This window comes from Echeneis naucrates, chromosome 5 (genome assembly GCF_900963305.1).
Source record: "Echeneis naucrates chromosome 5, fEcheNa1.1, whole genome shotgun sequence".
Classification (NCBI taxonomy): domain Eukaryota; kingdom Metazoa; phylum Chordata; class Actinopteri; order Carangiformes; family Echeneidae; genus Echeneis; species Echeneis naucrates.
Genome location: NC_042515.1, coordinates 16,265,990 through 16,286,928, shown reverse-complemented (window position 1 = coordinate 16,286,928; position 20,939 = coordinate 16,265,990). Strand labels below are relative to the sequence as shown.

The window sequence follows — 20,939 nt, the reverse complement described above, 5'->3', positions numbered from 1 at the left end:
TGTCTCAACTAATTACCTGGAAAAGTGACACAACACTGACAACAGACCTGCTGTCACTTCATAAAATGAGTGTTCATTAAAGGGGTATGAAGGGGTTTATGGCGTTGTCGCACCTGTAGAAAAACCTCTTTTCAGGACAATCACATTGGATGGTCAGACATCTGCCCTTGATGGCACACAATAATGTCCTCAAGACATGACTTCACTACTACTGTATTCCTCTCATTCCTCACTGATTATAAGGACGTGGTTTAGCCACATCAGTTTACCCTCTGTGCAAGGCCAGCCTTGTTTTCAGGTACATTTTGCATCATTATATTCCGAGGAACAGGATTATCTTGAACAGCTGTGTACTCTTAATTGGAAATAAATGTGAAAAGAGAAGGTAAACTAACTCATCAAAAATATTAAAAACACCATTATCACCATATTATGCAATCACATTTTCCCTACTGCTTGTAAACCTGATCCAGGGAAACATCAGCTTCCTTTGTCAGTGGTGGAATTTTCCAAATAACAATCCTCACAAGATCATGGGAAAGTGAACCTGGCTGAAAAAGGGAAATGTCTGAATGTGTGCTGCTTTTCTGTCTCTTCCTGTGACCTTCATTCTGAGCCATTCATCACTTCTGAATGCCTGTCTCACTCAGCCACGTTCTTGTTTTCCACTGTCTGCCAGTTAGTTAATCTGTGGATAACATACCATTCAACAAGCAGCCAGAAAGATGTGTGGTGAAACGGCATAATGACAAACAGAGATCAGACTAGATACAACAGAGGCTGACACAGAAACGGAAGAGAAGACGGGAAGATCCAAAGTTGTCTATAAACAGAATATAGGCTAATCACACTGACCATGGATCTGCTGCCCAACAAAAACTGGCAGGGGATCCCAGGGGATCCCAGGCCTGGATGGTGTTAGACTCTCCTCTGCAAGTCTCCCATTGGCCTTCACAGGACTGCAGCCAGACTGGCACATGGACCGGAGTGTGGCCTCAAATCTGCTGCAGGCAGGTGAGGGACCAAACAGCTGGATCAGTGCCCAGGATGCAAGCTCCATCCCTGTAGCGACCCAGTGAGTGCACTCCTCTGCCTGCTCCCTGTCTGTGAACCAGGCCACTATTACTACAACTACAACTACCGCTGCTGCAGGGGCATCTGCTCTCCAGTCTGCTGCCACAGAGAGACATGCCGGGTGACTGCAGGGCCTCTGTGAGCATGAGAAGACTGCACCCAAGCTACATGCCATTCTGCAACATTCACTCACACACAGGAAGACAGCTCTTCGCTTTATAAAGGGGCCACATGTAGGAGGCATCCTGACTAGAGAGTTAATTGCAGCATGACAGGAAAACTAAAAATCACTAATTTCTACTCAACCAAAATGGATCCTCACCATGTGCGATAACGACTGTCTTATGAGAAGAGCTAATGTAACACAGCACATAAAAAAATATACAAATGAATAAAAATCGGCACACACGAACGCATCACATCGCCAATGCCCATTTAAACCGAAATATTCCAATTTAATAATCTAAGAAATAAATCTGAATATGTGAGCAAAATTGAAAAGTTGACAAAAAACGGCATCCTGCTGTTGAGCACATGAGTGGATTCAGACATAAAACACACACACTGACACACACCTCGTACCATTTACCCTGTTGATGCCACCATAAATTCTGCGTGAGAGGACGCGTTTAACCCAACGTCTAAAAGAAATCATGCGTAAAAGAAGGTGTGCCATTTTTGCGCACCGCTGTGATGTGCCCGAGAGGCGCACCCTCACCTGAATCGGGGTGAATCCTTTATACATTCTTCAAAGTCCACCGTCATTTTTTGTGTTTTCTCGTGTATTCCCACTTCAGTCCGCCAATGTCATCGCCCGCAGCGGGATGCAGCTTGAGCCTTTTCGGGTATGGTGCTGACTGGCGTCCCCCCCTTCCTCTTCTCCTGGTGGCTCTGTGACACAAAATGCGAGCTGAAGAGCGCGGCGGGCAGATTACTACAACACTGCTGCCGCGGCCGTCCACACAGGCGAGAGGCGTAGCTGCAGCGTAAAGGCAGGAGGAGGGGAGAGCAGAGCAGAGAGCCGGCTGGTTAGAGCCTCAGCACAGCTGGAGGGACTCCGAGAATCGTGGGAGGGATGATCCACAAGCACGCTTTTTGGTTTCTTAAGTTGATTTCATGAATGTAGCTCAGCAGCCTGAGGTAGGGATAAAATGGCCTCTTAAAGTATGAACATATAATAATCAAGAAGGCGAACTTAGAGCTTCTTGGTTCATTAAGGATGAATGTGACAATCAGCTTCAATTTAAAATGTACTATCTCTAAGGGGAAATTTACACCAGCCAGGTCAAACACAGAACACTCTAAGGCTTGGGCTAAAGAAACTAAAACTAAATATATTATCGAAGTAAAATGCATAGAACAAATGTTAAACTCCAAATATGCGTTAAGGCCAGTGGCCCAATATCAATGTCAGAAATAAACTTTGAACTTTAGAATTCTAAAGAGTCTCGAAATCGTTTAATAATACCTGTAGATGTAACTTGAATCTTTAAACCTTATTTTCATATTATTATATAATACATTTAGTGTTATTGGAGCTTTCATTAATGAAGTGAAAAAAATATATATGTATATTTTTTACAGAGCAAAACTGATATCAGCTGTAACTCTGTACGTTGAATTGTAACCGGTTTGTTGCTTTAGGTTAGCGCTTTTAGCTCACCCATAGCTGACCCATCTCCACTACATTATGCGCTCTGGCTTCAATGATTTCTAAGAGCAGATGGTTTTGCGACTGGTCAGTCGTGGATTACGACATTATGACGTAAACAAAAAGGGACCGACAGTTTGTCATTGCGCCGAAAACTATGCATTATATAAACACTGAGGGCTGCCATGCAGTCCGTGTGTGGTGTGTATGATCTCATACATAAAGGCACAAACCAGGAAACACGATCAGCCTGTGGTCCGAGAAGTTGTCAAAAATGAGCATGAAGGACGTGCGTGTGTCTGCTGCTCATTATCATTGTCTTTACTGTCACGCTGGGTTTGTGTAGGTTGTTTTATGGAGATAGGAGTAAAATAAGACGAAGCACAATCCACTAATCTTCGCTTTAGAAAGCGTGACGGAGGGGCTGCTGGAGGGATATCTGACCTACTTCCGGACTACAAATACAACTGTGAGCCTACCCGGAAGTGTGGGTCGTGCTGTCTCTGTGCTTATGTTCATCCCCTAACACACGAAGGCTTCAGCAAAGCTTTGGGAAAGTCGACCTTCACATAAAACGAGTCTTCCCCTAAAGAAAAATCTTTCTCTTTTTTTTTTTTTTTTTTTTTTTTACTATTTTAGCTGTAACATGATCGAAGAGTGTCACAGACATTTGCAGAGAACATGCACACGTGGGCACGGTACCTCATATTTTTTCAATACATTGGAACAAAATACAAGTAGGTCACAGCACAGGGCGAGTAATTTACATCTGGATGTGTCCTGTCATAACGATAATTCACCTTTATATGATCACTGTTGCGTCCACAGCGGTGCAGTGAAAGTGCCTGCTCATCAGCTGGGGAAAAGGGGGATCCAGGATCACTTGGAGGTAAGATTTCTTTCACTCTAATCCTGCAGTGCCCATTGTTTTCAAAACCATGCAGTTTAAGCTGTCAGAAATGTACCATTGGACAAACCATTTGATAAGTTCCTGTTGATGTGTGACCTTGACTGGAAAGTTGTTTCATTAGCCTGGTTAGTGATGTACACAAGAAAACCGTGGTATCATAAGGTGATAATATGTTAACACTCTACATATAAAGTTATATTAATAATTGTATGAGGAGAGCCAGGCTGTGGCTATTACCATTATAGATATTTACAGTGTCCACTTTATTTACCAAGCCTACCTATAGGGCTTTGTGTCAATTGTGGTCAGTGACATAAAGCACAGTTTTGTTTAATTCATGCATAAACATGAAGAATGGAAGTGTAACACTTTACAGGGGTAATGGGAAGTCTTTCAGCTCACTAGTCTGCATTTCATTCATCCATTCATCTTCTACCACTTGTCCGTTTCTGGGTTGATCCCAGCAATTTGGGAATAAAATGTTGAAGGAGGGTGCACAGCTTAATGGCATACAATGTATTCAGTGGTACCTAAAAATCTGGGTAAACCTTTTTGGCCCAAGAAAGGGGTTTCAGATTTTTCTAAATGGCCACCCACTCACAACATTCAACCAACTTTCAGGTACCTCACCTGACAATTAGCATATAAATATTTAGTACTTGCTGGATGCTTTTATTTCAACCTTTGCTTTCCGCCCATCCTGAACCATCTCATTTGGAATTAAGTCGAGTGATTGCGGAGGCCAGGTCATCTGAGGCAGCACTCCCTCACTCTCTTTTTTTGGTTGAATACACCTTTCATAGCCTTGGGGTGTGATCTTGGTTATTGTGGGGAAACAAGACCCACTAAGCCATATGGGATGCGATGTCGCTGCAGAATGCTATGGCTGCGGTGCTGTTAAGTGTGCCTTCAATTTGAATAAACTGCCAACACCATCACCAGCATAACACCCCCACATAATCACACCTACTCCTCCATGCTTCGCAGTGGGGTGGATACATGCAGATAAAATCTGTTCCCTTTTTCTGCATCTTACTAAAACACAGCAGAATTGGGCTAATAATGTGAAATGTAAATTTGTCTAATGTCCATTTCTGGTGTTTCTAGCCCGAAGAGATTCTCCTTATATTGCATCTTTTATTTGTCTCCCCCAGACAGTTTTATTGGAGATGCATACATGGAGGCTCTACTCTGAGTTTCTGTTAAATTGTGATTTCTGAGATGGGTAACTAATGACCTTGTCCTCTGCAGGAGCAGTGAATCTTAGCGTTCCGAACATTTCATTTTGTGGATTGATAGATTAAAGTAATGATGGACTCCTGTTTGTCATGACTTAGTTGAGCAGTTCCTGACACTTGACAGTACAGAGTCTAATGGTATTATTTACTGTTCACCAATAGGCAGCAAGATGGCATAGTGCTTTTTCCTCACAACAAGAGGATTGTGGGTTTGATTCTCTGGCTTGGGGCCTTTCTGTGTGGAGCATACCGATGGGACTAGCAACCTGTCCAGGGTGTACCCCGCCCTTACCTGGAGCATGGGCTGGGATTGGCTCCAGCACCCCCCATGACGCTTACTGATAAGCGGTAGAAAATGAGTGAGAGAAAGAGAACACTCCCATGACACATGACAACTATAATACCTGTACAATAAAATACCTGTAAATTAAACACAAATCAGGTCTCTGCCTCATGAAGCCAGTTAAGTTAATTTGTGACTTTATCTTTTTATCATATAAAACCCTGCAGCTTTCTACCTTTCTAATATTCTTTTTGCTTCTGGGCAGGAGGCAATAATGAGGTTGAAGCCCGTCAACCCAGTCTCTCTGTCAGTCTCCAGCAGGACAGACACAGGGGTCCACGCTCTCTCTAACTCCGCCCACTTTGACCTGCAACGAAAAAACAACAAGCCGCCATTTACTGAGCAAACTCTTGTTGAGGCCCTGAATTTCCACCTAAGAAGTGAACAAATCAGGTGAGATGGAACTCATCACTCAGGTTCAGCAGTAGTGATAAACAAATTTCATTGCAGAGCTATAACGGTATTATACTGATCTGAAAACATTTTAATATTTATATCCAGAACTTTTTCTCATGTATACAGAGATTCAGACATTTGTCTTACACAAGTATTGGACACTACCTATCCTGCACAGGCTTAAAGCACTCTTATGGGCAAGCTAATGACATCATACAATATGTACAAGTGGATGAATGATGCTGAAGAGAAAGACCTGTTCCCACTTCTTGGCTCAATGAAAATTGGACGGACTTCAAATTTCATTCTTGTATCCTCACTGTATCACGTGCTATGATAAGATTTACACATGCTCTCTGAAAATATGAGATTTTCTTCTCTTTTAGTTTGGTGGGATGGATTTGATTTAATGTCAAAATGTATCTTCTTGAAGCTTTAGAGGAAAATGTAATTTTAAAACGGCACTTAATGTGAATGTTTCAATTCAATTTCTCCGTTTGACAGTGGGGTCCCCCCCCTTTTTTTTACATTTATTCTGCATACATCTTTGCATTATTTAAAACCCCAGTCACTTCCTTACAAATGACTATTTTGGTTTGAGCTGATGTGATACTTTGTCATATTTAAACTGCTTTTTTGTGTGAGGCTGGACAAAGACTCAAGATTGACGTACGATTTATTGAGGGATAAAAAGAGTCAGTGAGAAACGAGAGGTAGGTAAGGCAAGCTTCCAACATCGCACTAATCCCTAAACCTGCAGAGAGAAGGCTAGAAAGGATGATCCCTGCTCTGCTTTTTGATCTGCAGCATCTGCTCTCTGTTCTAATATAGCTAAATTGAAAGTCCCATCGTGATTAGTATGTGAAACCACTGATGCTTTTTGTTTTCATATGGTGTCAAGATATACTCTCCATGCTCTCCATAACTGACAAAAAATGGATAACTTCAAAAAACTACTTTTTAATTTTTTACTTGAATGAAACCAAATCAAGCTTGGCTTGTTGGATTTTGGTTCTTGTCCTCCTGAAATAGAGAGGCAAAGTAAGTGTGTACACTGTATTTTGACATACAAGTAAAATTCTACTCAAGCTCTTTACTCGTCTTTCTGTGAAAATGGCCTTCATTTAGCCTTAAATGAATGGTTTAACTACTTAGTAGCAGAAATGATGCTACACCAAAGTCCTTATTTCAAAATGCCAAATGAGTGAGGCCACGCTTTGTACGCTCCTTATGAAAATTTTATATATGCATATGCCAGACAAAGGCACGTGTGTCTGTGTGAGTTGTGTGTGGTCTGGGGGCCAAGAAAAGGCTGTCACTTCATATTGTAGAACGCTCTGGAAGCAAACGCAAAGGCTTCCTCTGCCACGTGTCACAGCCAATCTCCTCCCCTGAAAACTTAACCTAGTTTCTCTCGCTCTGCACACACGTGCTCTACTAGACTGCACATATATGTACATGTGTGAATTTGATCTGCATTGTTCTCATAGTTCCACAACCTCCAGTACACTTACACATCTATTACATTCATCTTCTCCCACTTTCTCTAATCCACAAAACACACATGCATGACTGCATCCTCTGACCAGGCACATGCACACAATGGGGTGCTCGTGTGCTCTGTGCAGTGACAATCAGAGTCGCACAGCTGGTTAACGCTCTTTGTTTTCTCACTTCACAGATGTACACATTGAGGATTCCCACTCCCAACTGTACATTACATACCTCTCCTGCTGAACATGTTGTACCACAGATACAAAAGAAAAACTACACAATAACCATTATAGCCTTCTTTCTTACTTGCATGTATGGAGATTATTCAACCAACCCCTTTACCAAGGGACATTTTTAATTGTTATTGGGAATTCACAATTGACTTTCTCTCTTTTTTCATAATCTCTTTGCTGAGTGTGATTGTGCCATAAAACAGTTTGTTGAGAACAGATTATTTTAATTTGCCTACATTTTATTTAATCTTAATAAAAGAAAGTGAGAATGTGTAGCACAGCAGGGTTGCCTTAACGTGGCTCATTTGAAATAATAGAATTCCATATTTCTATGTCGACTGTCAGATTTACAGATTTGATGTTTGAATTTTAATGTTCCCTCATTCACTTAGACTCATTATCACAAGAGCTTGAGACCACAAAAAGACAAAAAGAAGATCAGAAATGCTAGGGATGTTCTTATGTTTACTGTAAGAATTCCTCCAGACTCAGGAATCCATCCTCACTGCTTGATTAAATTTAAAAAAAAAAAGGAAGAACATTTGTGTCTTGCAGTCATTTTATGGTTCCCTCTGAGTACACAGTCAACAGGAAATGTCCACTGTCAGTGATACTCCTGCTGGAATCATATGAAAAGAGCTTTGGCTGCTTATTTGATGCCAACTGTGTCGCCATAAGTGTTTGGATCCTCAGGGCCCCCTAGCAGCCATATTAGCTATTCACAATGGGTGTGGCTTCGTGTAAAAAGAAAAAATTGGGGGGGATTTTGGACAGTGACTTTTTTCTTGTTGGCAGTATGTAATTATGAATGCTAACCATGTCCAGAAACCTTATTTTATCTGAAACATGGTTTGTTGAGTATTTCTGTGAATATCTTAGATATAGTTAGAAATGCTTTTTAAGTATTTTTTCCACACCACAATAAAGGAGCAGGGCTCTTTGTGCTGCATGTTGTATTCATGAATTTTATGAATTAGAAATTTCTGCTCATTACCGTTCTCTCTCTTTTCCAGGATCACACATGCCCACCGTGTTCCTAACACCTTCCATGCCCGTTTTAGTGCTGAGTCTAGGACCTACATCTACCGAATAGCCTTAGGAATCCCTCACTACTCTCTGCTTCCCCTCACAGAAAACAATCTGTGCTGGAGCCTCTGGAACACGTGAGTTATAGGCTCCTCTCTTTCCTCTTTGATCTGCCTGTTCATCCTGACCTTCCAATGAGGATTCTCCCTCAATGTGTCATCAGACGTTTAAAAAATGGAAAAAATCCTAAAAAATACAAATCAATCTCAGTCACATGGGTTCTTTTGCATACCCACACACACATTCAACTGGACATACCCCCAGTGAGCTCATTCCAAACCTTGCAGAAACAATGGGACGTTGAACATATGAATAATCCACACATGCCATGTCGGAACTGCAAATTGGGGCAAGTCAAACTAAGTACTTTATCTGAGTCGACATCCCAAAAGCAAACAAAGGGAAAGGAGAGATAGAAAGGAGAATTGGATGATGTTGGACAGAGTATAAAAAGGGGGAAAGAGAAAGGGGTTAACAGCGCGGACAATGTTCTTTAAACTGCGGCTGGACCAGAGGGACTGCGAAGAAACATATTTTTGAGAGTACGCATGAGCTTTGGTCTCCCCTTCTCCACTTTTTGGGGAAAAGTAGGACAAGATAAGCTGCGGGCTTATACACATGCAGAACAACACCCACGCACATTACCCTGACTGTCTGTGTATGTGTGTGTTGGTTTGGGTTTTTTTTTTTTTTTAGACACTCTCTTTCCCTCTCCCAACGGCCCCCTCCCTCCCTCATTCCTCTCTCCCTCTTTTCCTCTCTGGTATCTTGGCTTCTTTATCCCTCTCTCATTTTCAGCATCCGTCTCATCCTTCCACCCCTAAGCATCTCTGGCTCACCAGCGTCGCTCCGTTCTCTCTTTGATCTGCCTTTCCCGCGTCATCACACCCCCTCAGTTTTTTCCACTGCAAAAAATATTAATCTCCGATGTTTAGTTTAACTCTGAAAATATGTGCAAATATCAACTATGAAACCCCAGAGGTCATACATGGCTTCATGTCTTTCAAGAGGGCTTTAAAATCCAAATTTCAGCTTAATTTTTTAATTATTAAAAGAATATTTGCAGGATCTAAACAATCTTTCCACTTTTTTCTTTTTTTATATAAACCCTAGTATTATATAATCAACTTTCCCAACAGAAATATACACACTTCCTGAAACAGAGGAACACCAGGTGACGAAAAAGTATAACTAACCCCTAAAAAAATCCAGCAACAATGTAACATTGTTACATTTTCTGTCATTATAATCAGGACCTGCTGTTGTTTTAGGTATCATACCAGTGCAAAATGTTACTCATCTTGCCAGTCATGTCTGTAAAATTGTCCTATCTTGCAGAATTATGTCCCCCCTCCAAAAAAAAAAAAAATAAAAAAATCACACCATATATTTATTCAAATAAGATTTTTAGTGATGTCTGTTTTGCATCACAAATTTTTGAAAACCCACCAAAACATATAGCTGATAAGCAATAAAATAAGCAGATAAGCAGCAAATGCTCACACTTGAGAAATTCTTAAATGTTATTAGCATCTTCATTTGCTAATTGATTACTATCAATTGAGAATTTCAATTTTTCTGATTTTTTTTTCATAATTGGTCAACTTATCAATAATCGTTTCCAACATGAAGCCAACAAAAACTTATCGAAGAATTGATGTAAGAATAGACAAGCTGTTAAGTTATTTTTTATAGCACACAATCACATCTTCATTTGTGGGGAACTCTCTTCAGGATTTTAAATCAGTGCAGTAAGATTTTAATCAGGGAGTCACTCAGCACACTCATCCAGTTTCTTGCTCACTATGTCTGTCTCTCTGCCTGTCAGAGCACTTGGCCCACTCTCTGATTAAATGAGACTTTCTGCCACAGAATTTCATATTGCATAAATAATTTTGAAAGCAGAGACACAGGGACCTGAAACCTTACATCACCCTGCAGCTGCAGGTCACTCACTGGTCGATTTGCAATTAACTTATGTTAAAAGTTTGTTGCGCGTAGATTATTGTTTCCTGTGATCACTTATTTAAAAAAAACAAAAAACAAAACTCTTCTTTACACCCAGGGAGTTGGATACGGGAGCCATGCGTGAGGCCGCAGCACTGCTGGTTGGGACTCATGACTTTAGCAGCTTCAGAGCAGTCAGCTCAGAAATGGCCTTTAAAAACCCCGTCAAGACACTGGATGTGGCCAATATCCAGCCAGGAAGTTCTTTCACACAGGAGCACTTCCACAGGTGGGCGTTAACAACCCTGGCATGCCTTTTCAAATGTGAATCACAGGTCAAACACACTCAAATTTAACCTTCTCTGAATATAGTCTTGGCCAGAAGAACTTGTTGTTTGTTTTGTAAAATTATAAATCTTGCTTTTTTAAATAAGGAAATAAAGGGTGTGCTGCAGGAAGTATTGCCTTATTGTTTGATAATGCTGATAAATACTGTCCAACAAGTAAACCCATCTAGATGTGACACGGTAGATCATACAGGTAGAAGCTTTTTTGTTTTTATGAATTCTTGACTGTGGGTGATTGCAGGTTCATACACGGTCACTTCAGACAAGATCCGCTATAATCTGCAGCAGAGATGGATGTAGGGTGGGTGTGAGAGGGAGGGGGCCTTGAGTGCTTTGTGAGATTACACAGGTTCAGAAGTTACTCTGCATCCCAGATACCACTTTCATGGCCAATAATTATTTGAAAATATGTTAACATAGTAACATAGTTAGGGGGAGCGGGTAACTTAAATGTCACCTAGTCAGAGGACTCCTGCACATCTACTGTAGTATGATGTGAGCGTATGTTTTAATGTGCTATAAACTGTACTTAGACTAAAGTGTCCATGGTTACATTTTCAACTGATGAAAATGGTTTCCCTTTTTTTTATTTTTCAACAGAGTTCTCATGAATGATCAGACTCGGCTATCTTAATTCGCAGCGAGTTGGCCTACATATTAACTTTTTCATGAGGGTCACTATTCTAAGTAACGATGATAAAACAAGAAGAAACCAAGGAGTGAATAATTGAAAAACCAAAGGTTGGACTAAATTTTTTATCCTAAAACAGGGAGTTCACTTCTGGTTGGGGCTTAATGTAAATTTAATCAGCATTAATAATTAAACGTAAGTAATAAATACATGTAAGAATTCTTTGTAGAATAATTTGGTCATATTCTTTGTGATACTGTACAAGTACAGTGGTGTCAGAATGACGTTCTCACACTCTTCCTCCTTGTCCAATATGTTTGTGCCTCACACTTTATTGTAATCTTAAAACACTAAACATCCTTCTCCTTTTTAATTTCAAATTTAAACTATTTTTAAATTATAATTTAACTTTAAATTTAACTTTTAAACTATAATTTAAACTTCTTTTTGGAAATTTCAGATTTTCAGAGAAACAGCTCAACAACTATTGAATTGACTTATGAATTCTGGTGCCTGTCTATATCTGTGTTCATGTGGCTCTCAGAATAAACTGTACTAGTTTTGGTGATCCCTTTAGGATTATATATGCAAGTTTTCTTGTTATCAGGTCATAGCCAACATCAGCTGGTACAGAGGCAATATGAAACTTTACACCTTTACTTATCTATATATAGAACTCAGCAGCAGTTGAAAGCAAAACCAACGTTAACGCTTTTTGTTTCTCCATTTCTATTACTTTCTCTTCTTCCACCGAAGTTAGCGCACTAACTAAATAGTGAGTCATTGTGACGTCAAGTTTTCCAGCAGTCACTTAGGATCCCTGTCAAAGGCTTAAACTGTTTCAGTTTCCATTTTTTAGAATTTGGTTTCATACATTAAATTTCAAATTATGCTTCAGATCCAGTTTCTCACCACAACTGTTGAGCAAATCAAAACCAAATGTGTGTGATTCATAAAGCTTCTAGTGACACATATTCTTGCCCATATTGTATTATTACCATCATTATGTGAAGAAATTTGTCAGAGAAGACAGATAAAGATGCATATGTGTGACTGCATCATGAGACACAGCTTCACTCCAGCCTCATCTACAAGATATTGTCCCCCACCAGGGTCAGTAAGCTAACAGCGCTGCTCTATAAATCTGTTTCTATGCTCCTTACATGTCAAATGTAATCAGACAGCAAGCACTGAGTCAAATTTGCATTTGACCCAATTCTTCCTCTGTGTCTGATTGTTCTGTTTACTTATTTCTGTCCAAAATATAAATTCAGATTTCCTGGGGGGGCGTGGGACACTGAAGCCACAAACATCAGTAAAAATAAAACAAAAACAGATTCATGTCAATTCAACGTCAATGGCACGAGACATAATCCTGTTGGTGCCTAAGATGAAGTGGCATATTCAGCATGTGACATTTCCCCAAATCTTTGCATGAAGACAGTCAGAAAGAGACTTATCTGATGCCTTGGTATAAGAATGGATGTCACATCAGCCTCCACCTCTGTCCTCATAGTGAGGGACACATTGACATGTAACAAAAGAGAGATAAAGAAGAGGTGCATAACAGGCAGGAGTTTGTTTTTGTTTTTTTCAGCTGAAAATGATAATTAGCTTTAATATTTTGATTGTATTTTTAAATAAACCGTTCTTTCACATAGTGCTTGAATAATTGAAAATACATCTGACAAACTGTTTATGTTTTTGGTTGCAAAGTGACACTAAAACCTTTGGCAATATTTAACCTTTCTGTAGCATGGCATGCTCAGTCAGTGACGCCAAGTGGACTTTCTGGATGCTTTGATTTTATTTTTTTAATACTGCTGCTGCTTTAAGCATATACTTATTTCATATTAGCATTTTAAATATTTAACAGCAGTTTTGTCTCATTTCCAGACACATCCCAATATGGGAACTAACATTTAGGAGCAGGTCTTTCCTCTACAGACAGGTGGGTACCTATATAATGTCCTCACATTATTTAAAATGGCTAATATAGTTCTGCTAATGTGCTTCAGTGTCTGAGCAGTTCATCGTATGTATCGCCATCTGCTGGCGATAAATGGAAGAATATGACTCATGAATACTTAATAAGACATATAGAATACAATAGTGTGTTTCAGTGCAAAGTACTTACTTTGGTCCTCTGCTTCAGGTGCGCAGGATGACAGGAGCCCTGGTGGCGGTGGGCCAGGGCCGGATGTCAGTGTCCCAACTGAAGGACCTACTGGAGGCTCAGGACTCTCTGGCCTACCCACAGGGCCTGGTTGCTCCTGCCCGTGGCCTCTTCCTCACCAAGGTGGACTACAAAGACACAGGTGAGGAGGCTTGAAAGCCACTGGCTAAATCTCAAACATCAAAAACAATACCAACACTGTTTAACTGTGCATCATATATGACAACAGACTTATCTCTCTCCTTAGACCTGCAGCCCTTTCAGACACCAGAGGCACAACATCCCTCGACTGGAGACTCAGAGGATTAATTCTACTTGAACAATTCATTCACATGAATGTAGTCCATATTACTGTGTATAATGATTGTAATAAAGATTCTGTATATATGGGTCAATATTTTTACTGAATAGAACGAGGCAGGGCACCCTGAGTACATTTCCACAAAGAAGCGCTAGACTACAAACAGATGGACATCTATATGTTCTTTTAATTCAACATATTTAGAATACATAACTTTGTCCATGAACGCAGCTCAGCTACAGAATACCATACACCTTGAACCTACCTTTGTCTACACGTTACCTTCAGGTACAACAACTTGCTTGAAGCCTGGCTAGGCAGTATTACTCATATGTATACATGTATTAACTGGGTTTTTTAGATTCTCACAATTATCATACAAGGTATACAACAGGTGGAGAAGAGTATTAAGTTCTATAGGCAAAACTGCTTTGGGTGTCCATGGCTCTTATAGTGGTTCTAGATTATGGATCAACAAAGTGCACACACACACTCTCGCTGAAAATGTATACATCCAAATGTCCAAATAAAACTGCATACACTGCCTAATAAGCCAAAAGTCTTCAGACCATCCTCGTGGACTTTCAGCAAACTCAATTGCTTCTAATTTGGCTGTATCTGCTCTTTGAGTTGAGTGATTTTCAGCAAGTTGTCTGTAAACAGTCCATTAAAACCGGACTACCACAAGCAGTTTTTCTGTTCCGGTGGGAGCCAGATGAGGTTTGTAGAAGGTTCAGACTGACCAATCAGTCCTTAATGCTCCAGTGCATTGATGAGATACACCAGGCATCACACTGTTTCCTTATTTTGTCCAGTCACCCAAGGTTAACTCATTTAGGCTCATTGTATTCGAAGTGCTGCGTCTGTCAAAATTGAACCTCATGAGGAATGTTTTTGCACTTCTTAGAAGTGTCAATAATTCAGTCACACTATTTCTTTAACCTAAAATTTTAAAATATGTACACAAGTACATGTTTCCTATCCATGTGACCATGTTGGAGCAACACAGTGAATCTGATTGGCATAGGTCCTCAAGTCAATTCAGCATTTGGTTTTCAGAAGATAATTCACACATCCTAAAGACGTCCATAATTCAATATATAATCAAAATTTCAAGTGTTAGTCAGAATATTAAGCCCAATGTCTTAGAATATCAACAACAAAATCATATGTATATATAATGCACTTGAGGAAGGCATTGCGTATATTTTTAAACTCACAATCCTTAGTAACAGCACAGTCTGGGTGAAGAATGTAGCTGAGTTTAAGTCAAACTGATTGAAGACCCTGATTGAAACGATTGTGTGGGACAGTGAGACACAAAGGAAAACTGATCACATCAGACCTTAATGGCCACAATTGGAATTAAAATGAGGTTTTATGACAGATGATGGATAAAAAAAAAAAAAAGAAGACTTAATGATTAATGCTCAGCGGTGGTGCCAAGCCTTATTCTGGCAATGGCCAATAGTTTAAGATGACATGGATAAAATGTGTACAAGATGTGTGGTTGGCTAACGATTGCTTACTGGTTAAACACCAAAATGTCCATGACTTGAAGTTAGTGTATTATCACTCTAGGCAGCCTTTTTGGCATATGACTACACACCCTGATGCTAAAAATGAGGTTAATTTGGGGTTAATTTGTGTTATGTGAATACAGGCTGACATTATTTGATAATAGCTATCACAGGTTGATAAGTTTGCATAGACCCTTGAAACCAAACCACCACCATCTTAATAACATAACCTTAATGATTTAACTACCACTTGGATCAACATACCCAACTTCACCCTTTGTACAGGTTTTGGTAGATTAAACAAAAGCACAGTAAAAGCTGTAATAGTCTATATGATATGGTTACATTCAGTTTTACTTTTGTTCTTTAAAATTAAAAAAGTGGCACAAATTGTTATTTCTCTATCGGGTATTTGTGAATCTCTTTGACAGAATAGCTTGTATCATGCCACTACTACAGTCAACACAAAAGTGTTTTTTGATCCATGTGTATTAAGTACAGAGTCAACTATGCCTGTCTTTGCAGCATCACGATACACAGCAATAAACTCATAGACTTTATTCAAAGTAGTACAAAGAGTGAAATGGGTATGTTCCAGAGACTTACAAACTCCCGTCTGAGAGGAGACATATCCACGTGTAAACATATGATGTGGTTGTGGTTTTCTCTTTCCTCTGACAGCTAAAAAAAAAATAAAAATAAAAGCATAAAACACTGTAGGCGCGTACAGTCCTTAGAGAGCGAAGAGGGGAAGGGAGGTCAGGTCGGTGTCCGTCATGCGATCACACTCTTTTTCTTTAGCTGGCAATTTTCTCAATTTCATCCAGATCGTCAGTGTCTAGTTTCTCTATTTTTTTATCTGTAGAGGGAAAAAAGCGCAGAAGATGAAGGCTTTGTGTAGATGTATTTACATATGATTAAGACATGCCCTCACAAAAAAGTATTTTTGAGACAAACACCACATGCCACAGAAGACAGCAAATTCCCCCCATCAGCTTGAGCTTGTTAGTCACACACACAACAAGTGTGTGTGACTGCTGTCAGACTTACTGAAGTGCTCTTGGATCCTATTGAGGATGTTCATGCTCATTTTGCTGTCCACCATGTTGATGGCCAGTCCCCTTTTGCCAAATCGACCTGTGCGGCCAATCCTGTGCAAGTATGTTTCATTATCGGGGTTACCATCTTTGTCCACTGGTAAGTCAAAGTTGATCACCACGGAAACTTGCTCAACATCAATACCTGAATAAAAGACAGTACAAGAGATAGCTATGTAGACTAATTATAAATCACACAATTCAATCCTGCATTCAGTTAACAATACTATATTCAAGGAGTTTTCTGGATACTAACTTGTACTTTTCTTGCACCCTAACATTTTCTCTCTGTTTTTCCATATCTTATTTCCAAATCCATGTTTTCTCTGTGCTACATAACCTGTATGATATTTGTGACTAGTGAAGATTTTGATGCAAAGCTGTTATCAAATATGGACAATGTACATCTCTCAGTGAAATAAGTTATTATAAGTGGTTCGCTCTTCCCATTCTGGGCAAATAGAGAGCTTACCTCGGGCACAGACATTTGTAGTGACCAGGACTTTCTCCTTGCCATCTCTGAAGCGTTCAATGACAGCAGCCCTCTGCTCCACCTGCATCTCTCCACTGAGCAGTGCAACTTGATGGCCTTCTCTGGACAGCTCCCCTGCCAACCAGCCTGCAGTCTTCCTTGTCTGGATCACAGAGACATTACCTGTAGCTAATCATCGGCCAGCTAGGTACTTGTGGAAATGGTAAGCGATTTACACACAAAATCAGTGTGTAAATTTAAACTTCTATGTGAGCTCACATGGCAGAAGATCATGGCCTGGGCAATGGTGATTGCTCCGTAGATGTTACAGAGGGCGTGGAACTTTTCTTCTTTACTGTTGCACAACACAAAGTACTGTTTGATGGTATCCAGCGTCTCCTCCTCTCTCTTCAGCTTGATGATGTTCGGGTCAGGCACAATGCGCTGGGCAAAGTTCCACACTGTTTCTTCAAACGTGGCTGAGAACAGCAACATTTGGCAGCTTTTAGGCAGCATCCTGTGTGATAGGGCAGAAAACTTCAAGTTCAGTAGCTACAGAGTTTTAAGTGACTAAACCATCTGTGACTTTTTTCACATTTCACATTATTTTTATTTCAGCTTACCTCTGGATGCGAATACTCTGGTCCTGGTGACCCTGTGTGGCGATCATTACGTCAGCTTCATCCAACACAAACACCTTGATCTTCTTGGGGTCTATAAACTTGAACTTACTACACCAGTCCAGCATGGTACCAGGCGTGCCAATAACTATTTGTTCCTCTAGCTTCCAGCCACGCTGCACTGGAACATGAACAAAAAAGAAGTGCTCATTAGCACATAATGCAATCTCAGGGGCATGTCTGTTTCCATCAAGAGGGACAATTCAATCTTTGACACTGCACATGGAGCATTGTATAAAGCAGGGGAGTCTTACATTTATTTCCTCTGATGGCGTAGACCAGTTTGACCTCAGGATAATGTTTGCCCATCTGCTCGATGACCTTACCAGTCTGAAGTGCCAGTTCATAAGTGGGTGACACACACAGGCACTGCAGAGGAACAAAATACGGGAGATTAATGGGATTAATAAAGTGGTAATTTAGTTAAACTGTCAACATCCAATAATTATTGTGGGAGGCAGAATTAGACTGCTCAAAATGAGAAAAGTGTTAACAAGAAGGGTCTTGCACTTACTCTAGTGACAAGTCACATACATGAATTGAGATATTTGGGATTTGTTATATCTAGATATATCTAGAACAACAAGTGTATACTAACCTGCGGATATTTATTGTTGGGATCTACGTGGCTAAGCATGGCCAGGACAAAGGCAGCTGTTTTCCCTGTTCCTGACTGCGACTGAGCAATCAGATTCTGTGGACTGAAGCAAATTAAGAATTAGGATCAGAGACAGCGGTGGCAACCTCCATGTCATACTGGGGCAAAGTCAAATACATTTATTTCAAATGTCAATATACCTATTCTAAATTAGAAATCTCAGTAAAGAGACCCAGCACTTTGTTAGAAGACACTATAACATTTGCATTAACAGATACTCACGGTTCAGCCAGCATCATAGGTAAGGCAGTCTCCTGGATTTTAGATGGCCGATTGAAACCCATGCCGTACACACCCTGAAGCAGCTGAGGTTTACTACATACAGAGGACAGAGGCAAAATTATTTAAAATCATGACTTCAGCAAAGTGTGTTTAACTTATATGCAAACACTCCAGAGCAGACTTTTGCCTAGCTTTGACCCCAACCATTAGGGGTGTCATGATTCTGCAAGTGCTCAATTTTATGGTCCCCTTAGCACAGGTGGCTATGCTATTTTAAGAAAAGTCTAGTCTAATCTGATCTAGCATCATTGGTTTTATGCCCTGATAACTCATTCAGTTTTTCAATTCTTGGTCAGCATGGTATAACAGGTACTATAATGTCCATCAGTTCTTTGCAATTTACCACACCAAGGCCTTTTAAATTATATACTAATAAAATCGAGAATTTACTTAAATAGTTTCTTTAATTTAATACTATTTATTGACAATATGATTGAACAAAAGCCTGTTTCAGAAGCAAATTGGAAACTTACTAATTACAAACTTCCTTTCTCTGAGAAATCCCCCTATAGTGAGTTATTGCTTTAAAGCAAGTTGAAATTTGTTATGTTTAAGCTCTAAATGACAACAGAAGAGTTGAGTCTAGAGTTAAGTCTACCTCTAATTCTACTTCTGGAATACTTCTTATTCTTGCTACGTTTGTCATATTGCCTGTAGAGTGTGCTACGTACACATAAGAAAGCTTATAAACTGTAGTTTTCTTGTCAAGAATACAAACAAAGTTGGTACGAGTTGAGGGAAGTCAAAATATTACCACACCAGTGATTCCAGTAGGGGGTTCACTTCAGTTAATTTGTCTTTTTCTAATACCATGACAACTGCTGATAAGGCTTAGAGTGCCAATCAGGTGAGACTGGATAATCTTCCACAGCACACCTATGTGCCAAGGCACAGAAGTTGGGAATCACTGTTCTATATCAGCAGTTGACATGGTATCTTTTACATGGTTGGAGATGCATCTTAAAGGTCGTCATGTGTCACCTCACTTCAACAGGTGTGTGTCAGTGTGTTTTCCCTTTTGACACAATTATGGGAAAAGACATTGTGAGTGTGGCAACATCCTATAGTGCACATTTGATTTCGAAGATCACAATTGTGATGGCTTTTCCATCATCATCATCCCGTTTACAACAGAGATTGGGACACCCCTACTAATACTGCATGTGCCCATACATGTGCTATAAACACTATTAATGGCAACTAGTTAATGGTGTGCACGGATGAGTGAAAATGTAGGAAAAGGAAGACAAACAGGAATATAGATAGTGCACTTACAGTCGCAACTCCTCAAAGGATTTGACAGAGTAGAGTGGAGAGTTGGGATCCTTCTGAAGAACTTCCACTTGGTTTGTGTTATTGACAAGATTATTCCGGATTAACTTGTTCAACAATGACTGTGCCGCTTTGTCCTCTTTGAAATGAAACAGAAAAAAAAAGAAAAAGATTGTAAAAAGACTGTAAAAAAGACTGTAACAGGTGATCTGTTACAGTTCAAGAGGCAGCAATACAGAATATCACTGAAATTCAGCAAAATATTCCCTTTTATGGCATTTGAATATTAAAGTTCCCACCTTTGTCGTCCTCATCTGTTGTCTTGTTTTCCCCTTCAGCTTCTGACTTTCCAGCTGCACTGCTTGAGTTTGATGCATTTGCAGCGGTACCTGCAATGTTAAAAATGGCATCTGTTACTATATTTATTCATCTAGCATTGTTGGGATTACTGTTTTCTCACAGCTAAAACTTGCACTTAATTTAGAAAAATGTACTTACCATTTTCTTCTGGTTTCTCTTTAATTTGAAGGTTACCGATCTGTAACGAGGAAGATCAAAAAGTCAGTGCCTTTAATGGTATAGCATGAAGGGGACCGACTGAGGCCAAGTCAGGGCAGCAACACCCCCGCCTGTACTATTTTGAAGCCACTTGCTTCATTTGTTAGCCGGCTAAAAGCTAAAGCTAGCAACTCATTGAGCACGCACCATCTGAGCTCTGGCTAACTTTCTTTAGCTCCGGCCACCAGCTTGTTTCGTCTTTACACAAAAGAAAACGGTAGCGGGACAAGCCGCACCACGACCTCAATTGTAATATTGTCGTTATGCAACTACAAACGCCAACAACAACACATAGTGGTGATTTTTCCGTGAACATTTCAGCACAACAGGCCAGTGCATCCTCCACATAGGCTAACAACACGTTAGCTCGTGTTGCGTAAGTTCGGGTTTACCGATTCCGCCGCCGCCTCTTGCTCGTCCACCGCCTGAGCCCAGGAGTCCGTGGCCATCGTGGAGACAGTTTCTTCTGTATTTATTATACTTGGGATTACTCAACTGGGAGAGCTAGCTCAGACAGCCTTGTCTATAATGTGGAAGTAACTCTTCTCCACAATGGCGTGCCGAAAACGATTC

General features: G+C 40.2%; 3 protein-coding genes across 11 annotated transcripts in view; 1 reads left to right on the top strand and 2 right to left on the bottom strand.

The window, feature by feature from the left end:
* LOC115044288 (arf-GAP with coiled-coil, ANK repeat and PH domain-containing protein 3-like) overlaps positions 1–2,035 on the bottom strand; it is a 48,716-nt gene extending 46,681 nt beyond the window's left edge. For 4 of the 5 annotated variants that reach the window (XR_003840777.1, XR_003840776.1, XM_029503277.1 and 1 more), the window contains exon 1: positions 1,793–2,035. Coding sequence is in view for 3 of the 5 variants with exons in the window: in XM_029503277.1 (XP_029359137.1) it covers positions 1,793–1,839 (47 nt within the window). In the remaining 2 variants the exon portion in view is untranslated. The remainder of the gene's footprint in view (positions 1–1,792) is intronic. The other variant, XM_029503278.1, reaches the window with a different exon arrangement.
* pusl1 (pseudouridine synthase like 1) lies at positions 1,808–13,913 on the top strand. 3 transcript variants are annotated; one of them, XM_029503282.1, is made up of 9 exons: positions 1,808–2,214; positions 3,365–3,462; positions 3,554–3,614; positions 5,422–5,609; positions 8,353–8,502; positions 10,491–10,661; positions 13,247–13,301; positions 13,506–13,668; positions 13,774–13,913. In XM_029503282.1, exons 2-9 carry the CDS (start codon positions 3,407–3,409, stop codon positions 13,833–13,835), a joined length of 906 nt encoding a protein of 301 aa, XP_029359142.1. In that variant the 5' UTR covers positions 1,808–2,214; positions 3,365–3,406; the 3' UTR covers positions 13,836–13,913. The 3 variants fall into 3 exon arrangements, with proteins under 3 accessions (XP_029359142.1, XP_029359145.1, XP_029359144.1); XM_029503285.1 differs by lacking the exon at positions 10,491–10,661; XM_029503284.1 differs by lacking the exons at positions 1,808–2,214; positions 3,365–3,462; positions 3,554–3,614 and adding an exon at positions 5,174–5,232.
* Positions 13,914–13,996: 83 nt separating this feature from the next.
* LOC115044290 (ATP-dependent RNA helicase DDX19B) lies at positions 13,997–20,939 on the bottom strand. 3 transcript variants are annotated; one of them, XM_029503280.1, is made up of 12 exons: positions 20,759–20,939; positions 20,303–20,346; positions 20,108–20,166; positions 19,812–19,947; positions 18,477–18,569; positions 18,195–18,297; positions 17,851–17,965; positions 17,540–17,717; positions 17,196–17,433; positions 16,917–17,079; positions 16,398–16,589; positions 13,997–16,206 (listed from the first exon to the last, which is right to left on the bottom strand). In XM_029503280.1, the coding sequence occupies exons 1-12, from the start codon at positions 20,813–20,815 to the stop codon at positions 16,145–16,147; spliced, it is 1,440 nt and encodes a 479-aa protein (XP_029359140.1). In that variant the 5' UTR covers positions 20,816–20,939; the 3' UTR covers positions 13,997–16,144. The 3 variants fall into 3 exon arrangements, with proteins under 3 accessions (XP_029359140.1, XP_029359139.1, XP_029359141.1); XM_029503279.1 differs by having other exon boundaries at positions 20,108–20,197; positions 20,307–20,346; XM_029503281.1 differs by lacking the exon at positions 18,477–18,569.

Coding starts and splice junctions, on each gene's coding strand:
- pusl1 (XM_029503282.1), top strand. CDS start 3,407: ATGCACACGTGGGCACGGTACCTCATATTTTTTCAATACATTGGAACA. Junction 3,615..5,421: donor GGATCCAGGATCACTTGGAG/GTAAGATTTCTT, acceptor GCTTCTGGGCAG/GAGGCAATAATGAGGTTGAA. Junction 5,610..8,352: donor CTAAGAAGTGAACAAATCAG/GTGAGATGGAAC, acceptor TCTCTTTTCCAG/GATCACACATGCCCACCGTG.
- LOC115044290 (XM_029503279.1), bottom strand. CDS start 20,815: ATGGCCACGGACTCCTGGGCTCAGGCGGTGGACGAGCAAGAGGCGGCG. Junction 18,570..19,811: donor TCCTTTGAGGAGTTGCGACT/GTAAGTGCACTA, acceptor CTCTGTATGTAG/TAAACCTCAGCTGCTTCAGG. Junction 17,434..17,539: donor CAGAGTATTCGCATCCAGAG/GTAAGCTGAAAT, acceptor CCTATCACACAG/GATGCTGCCTAAAAGCTGCC.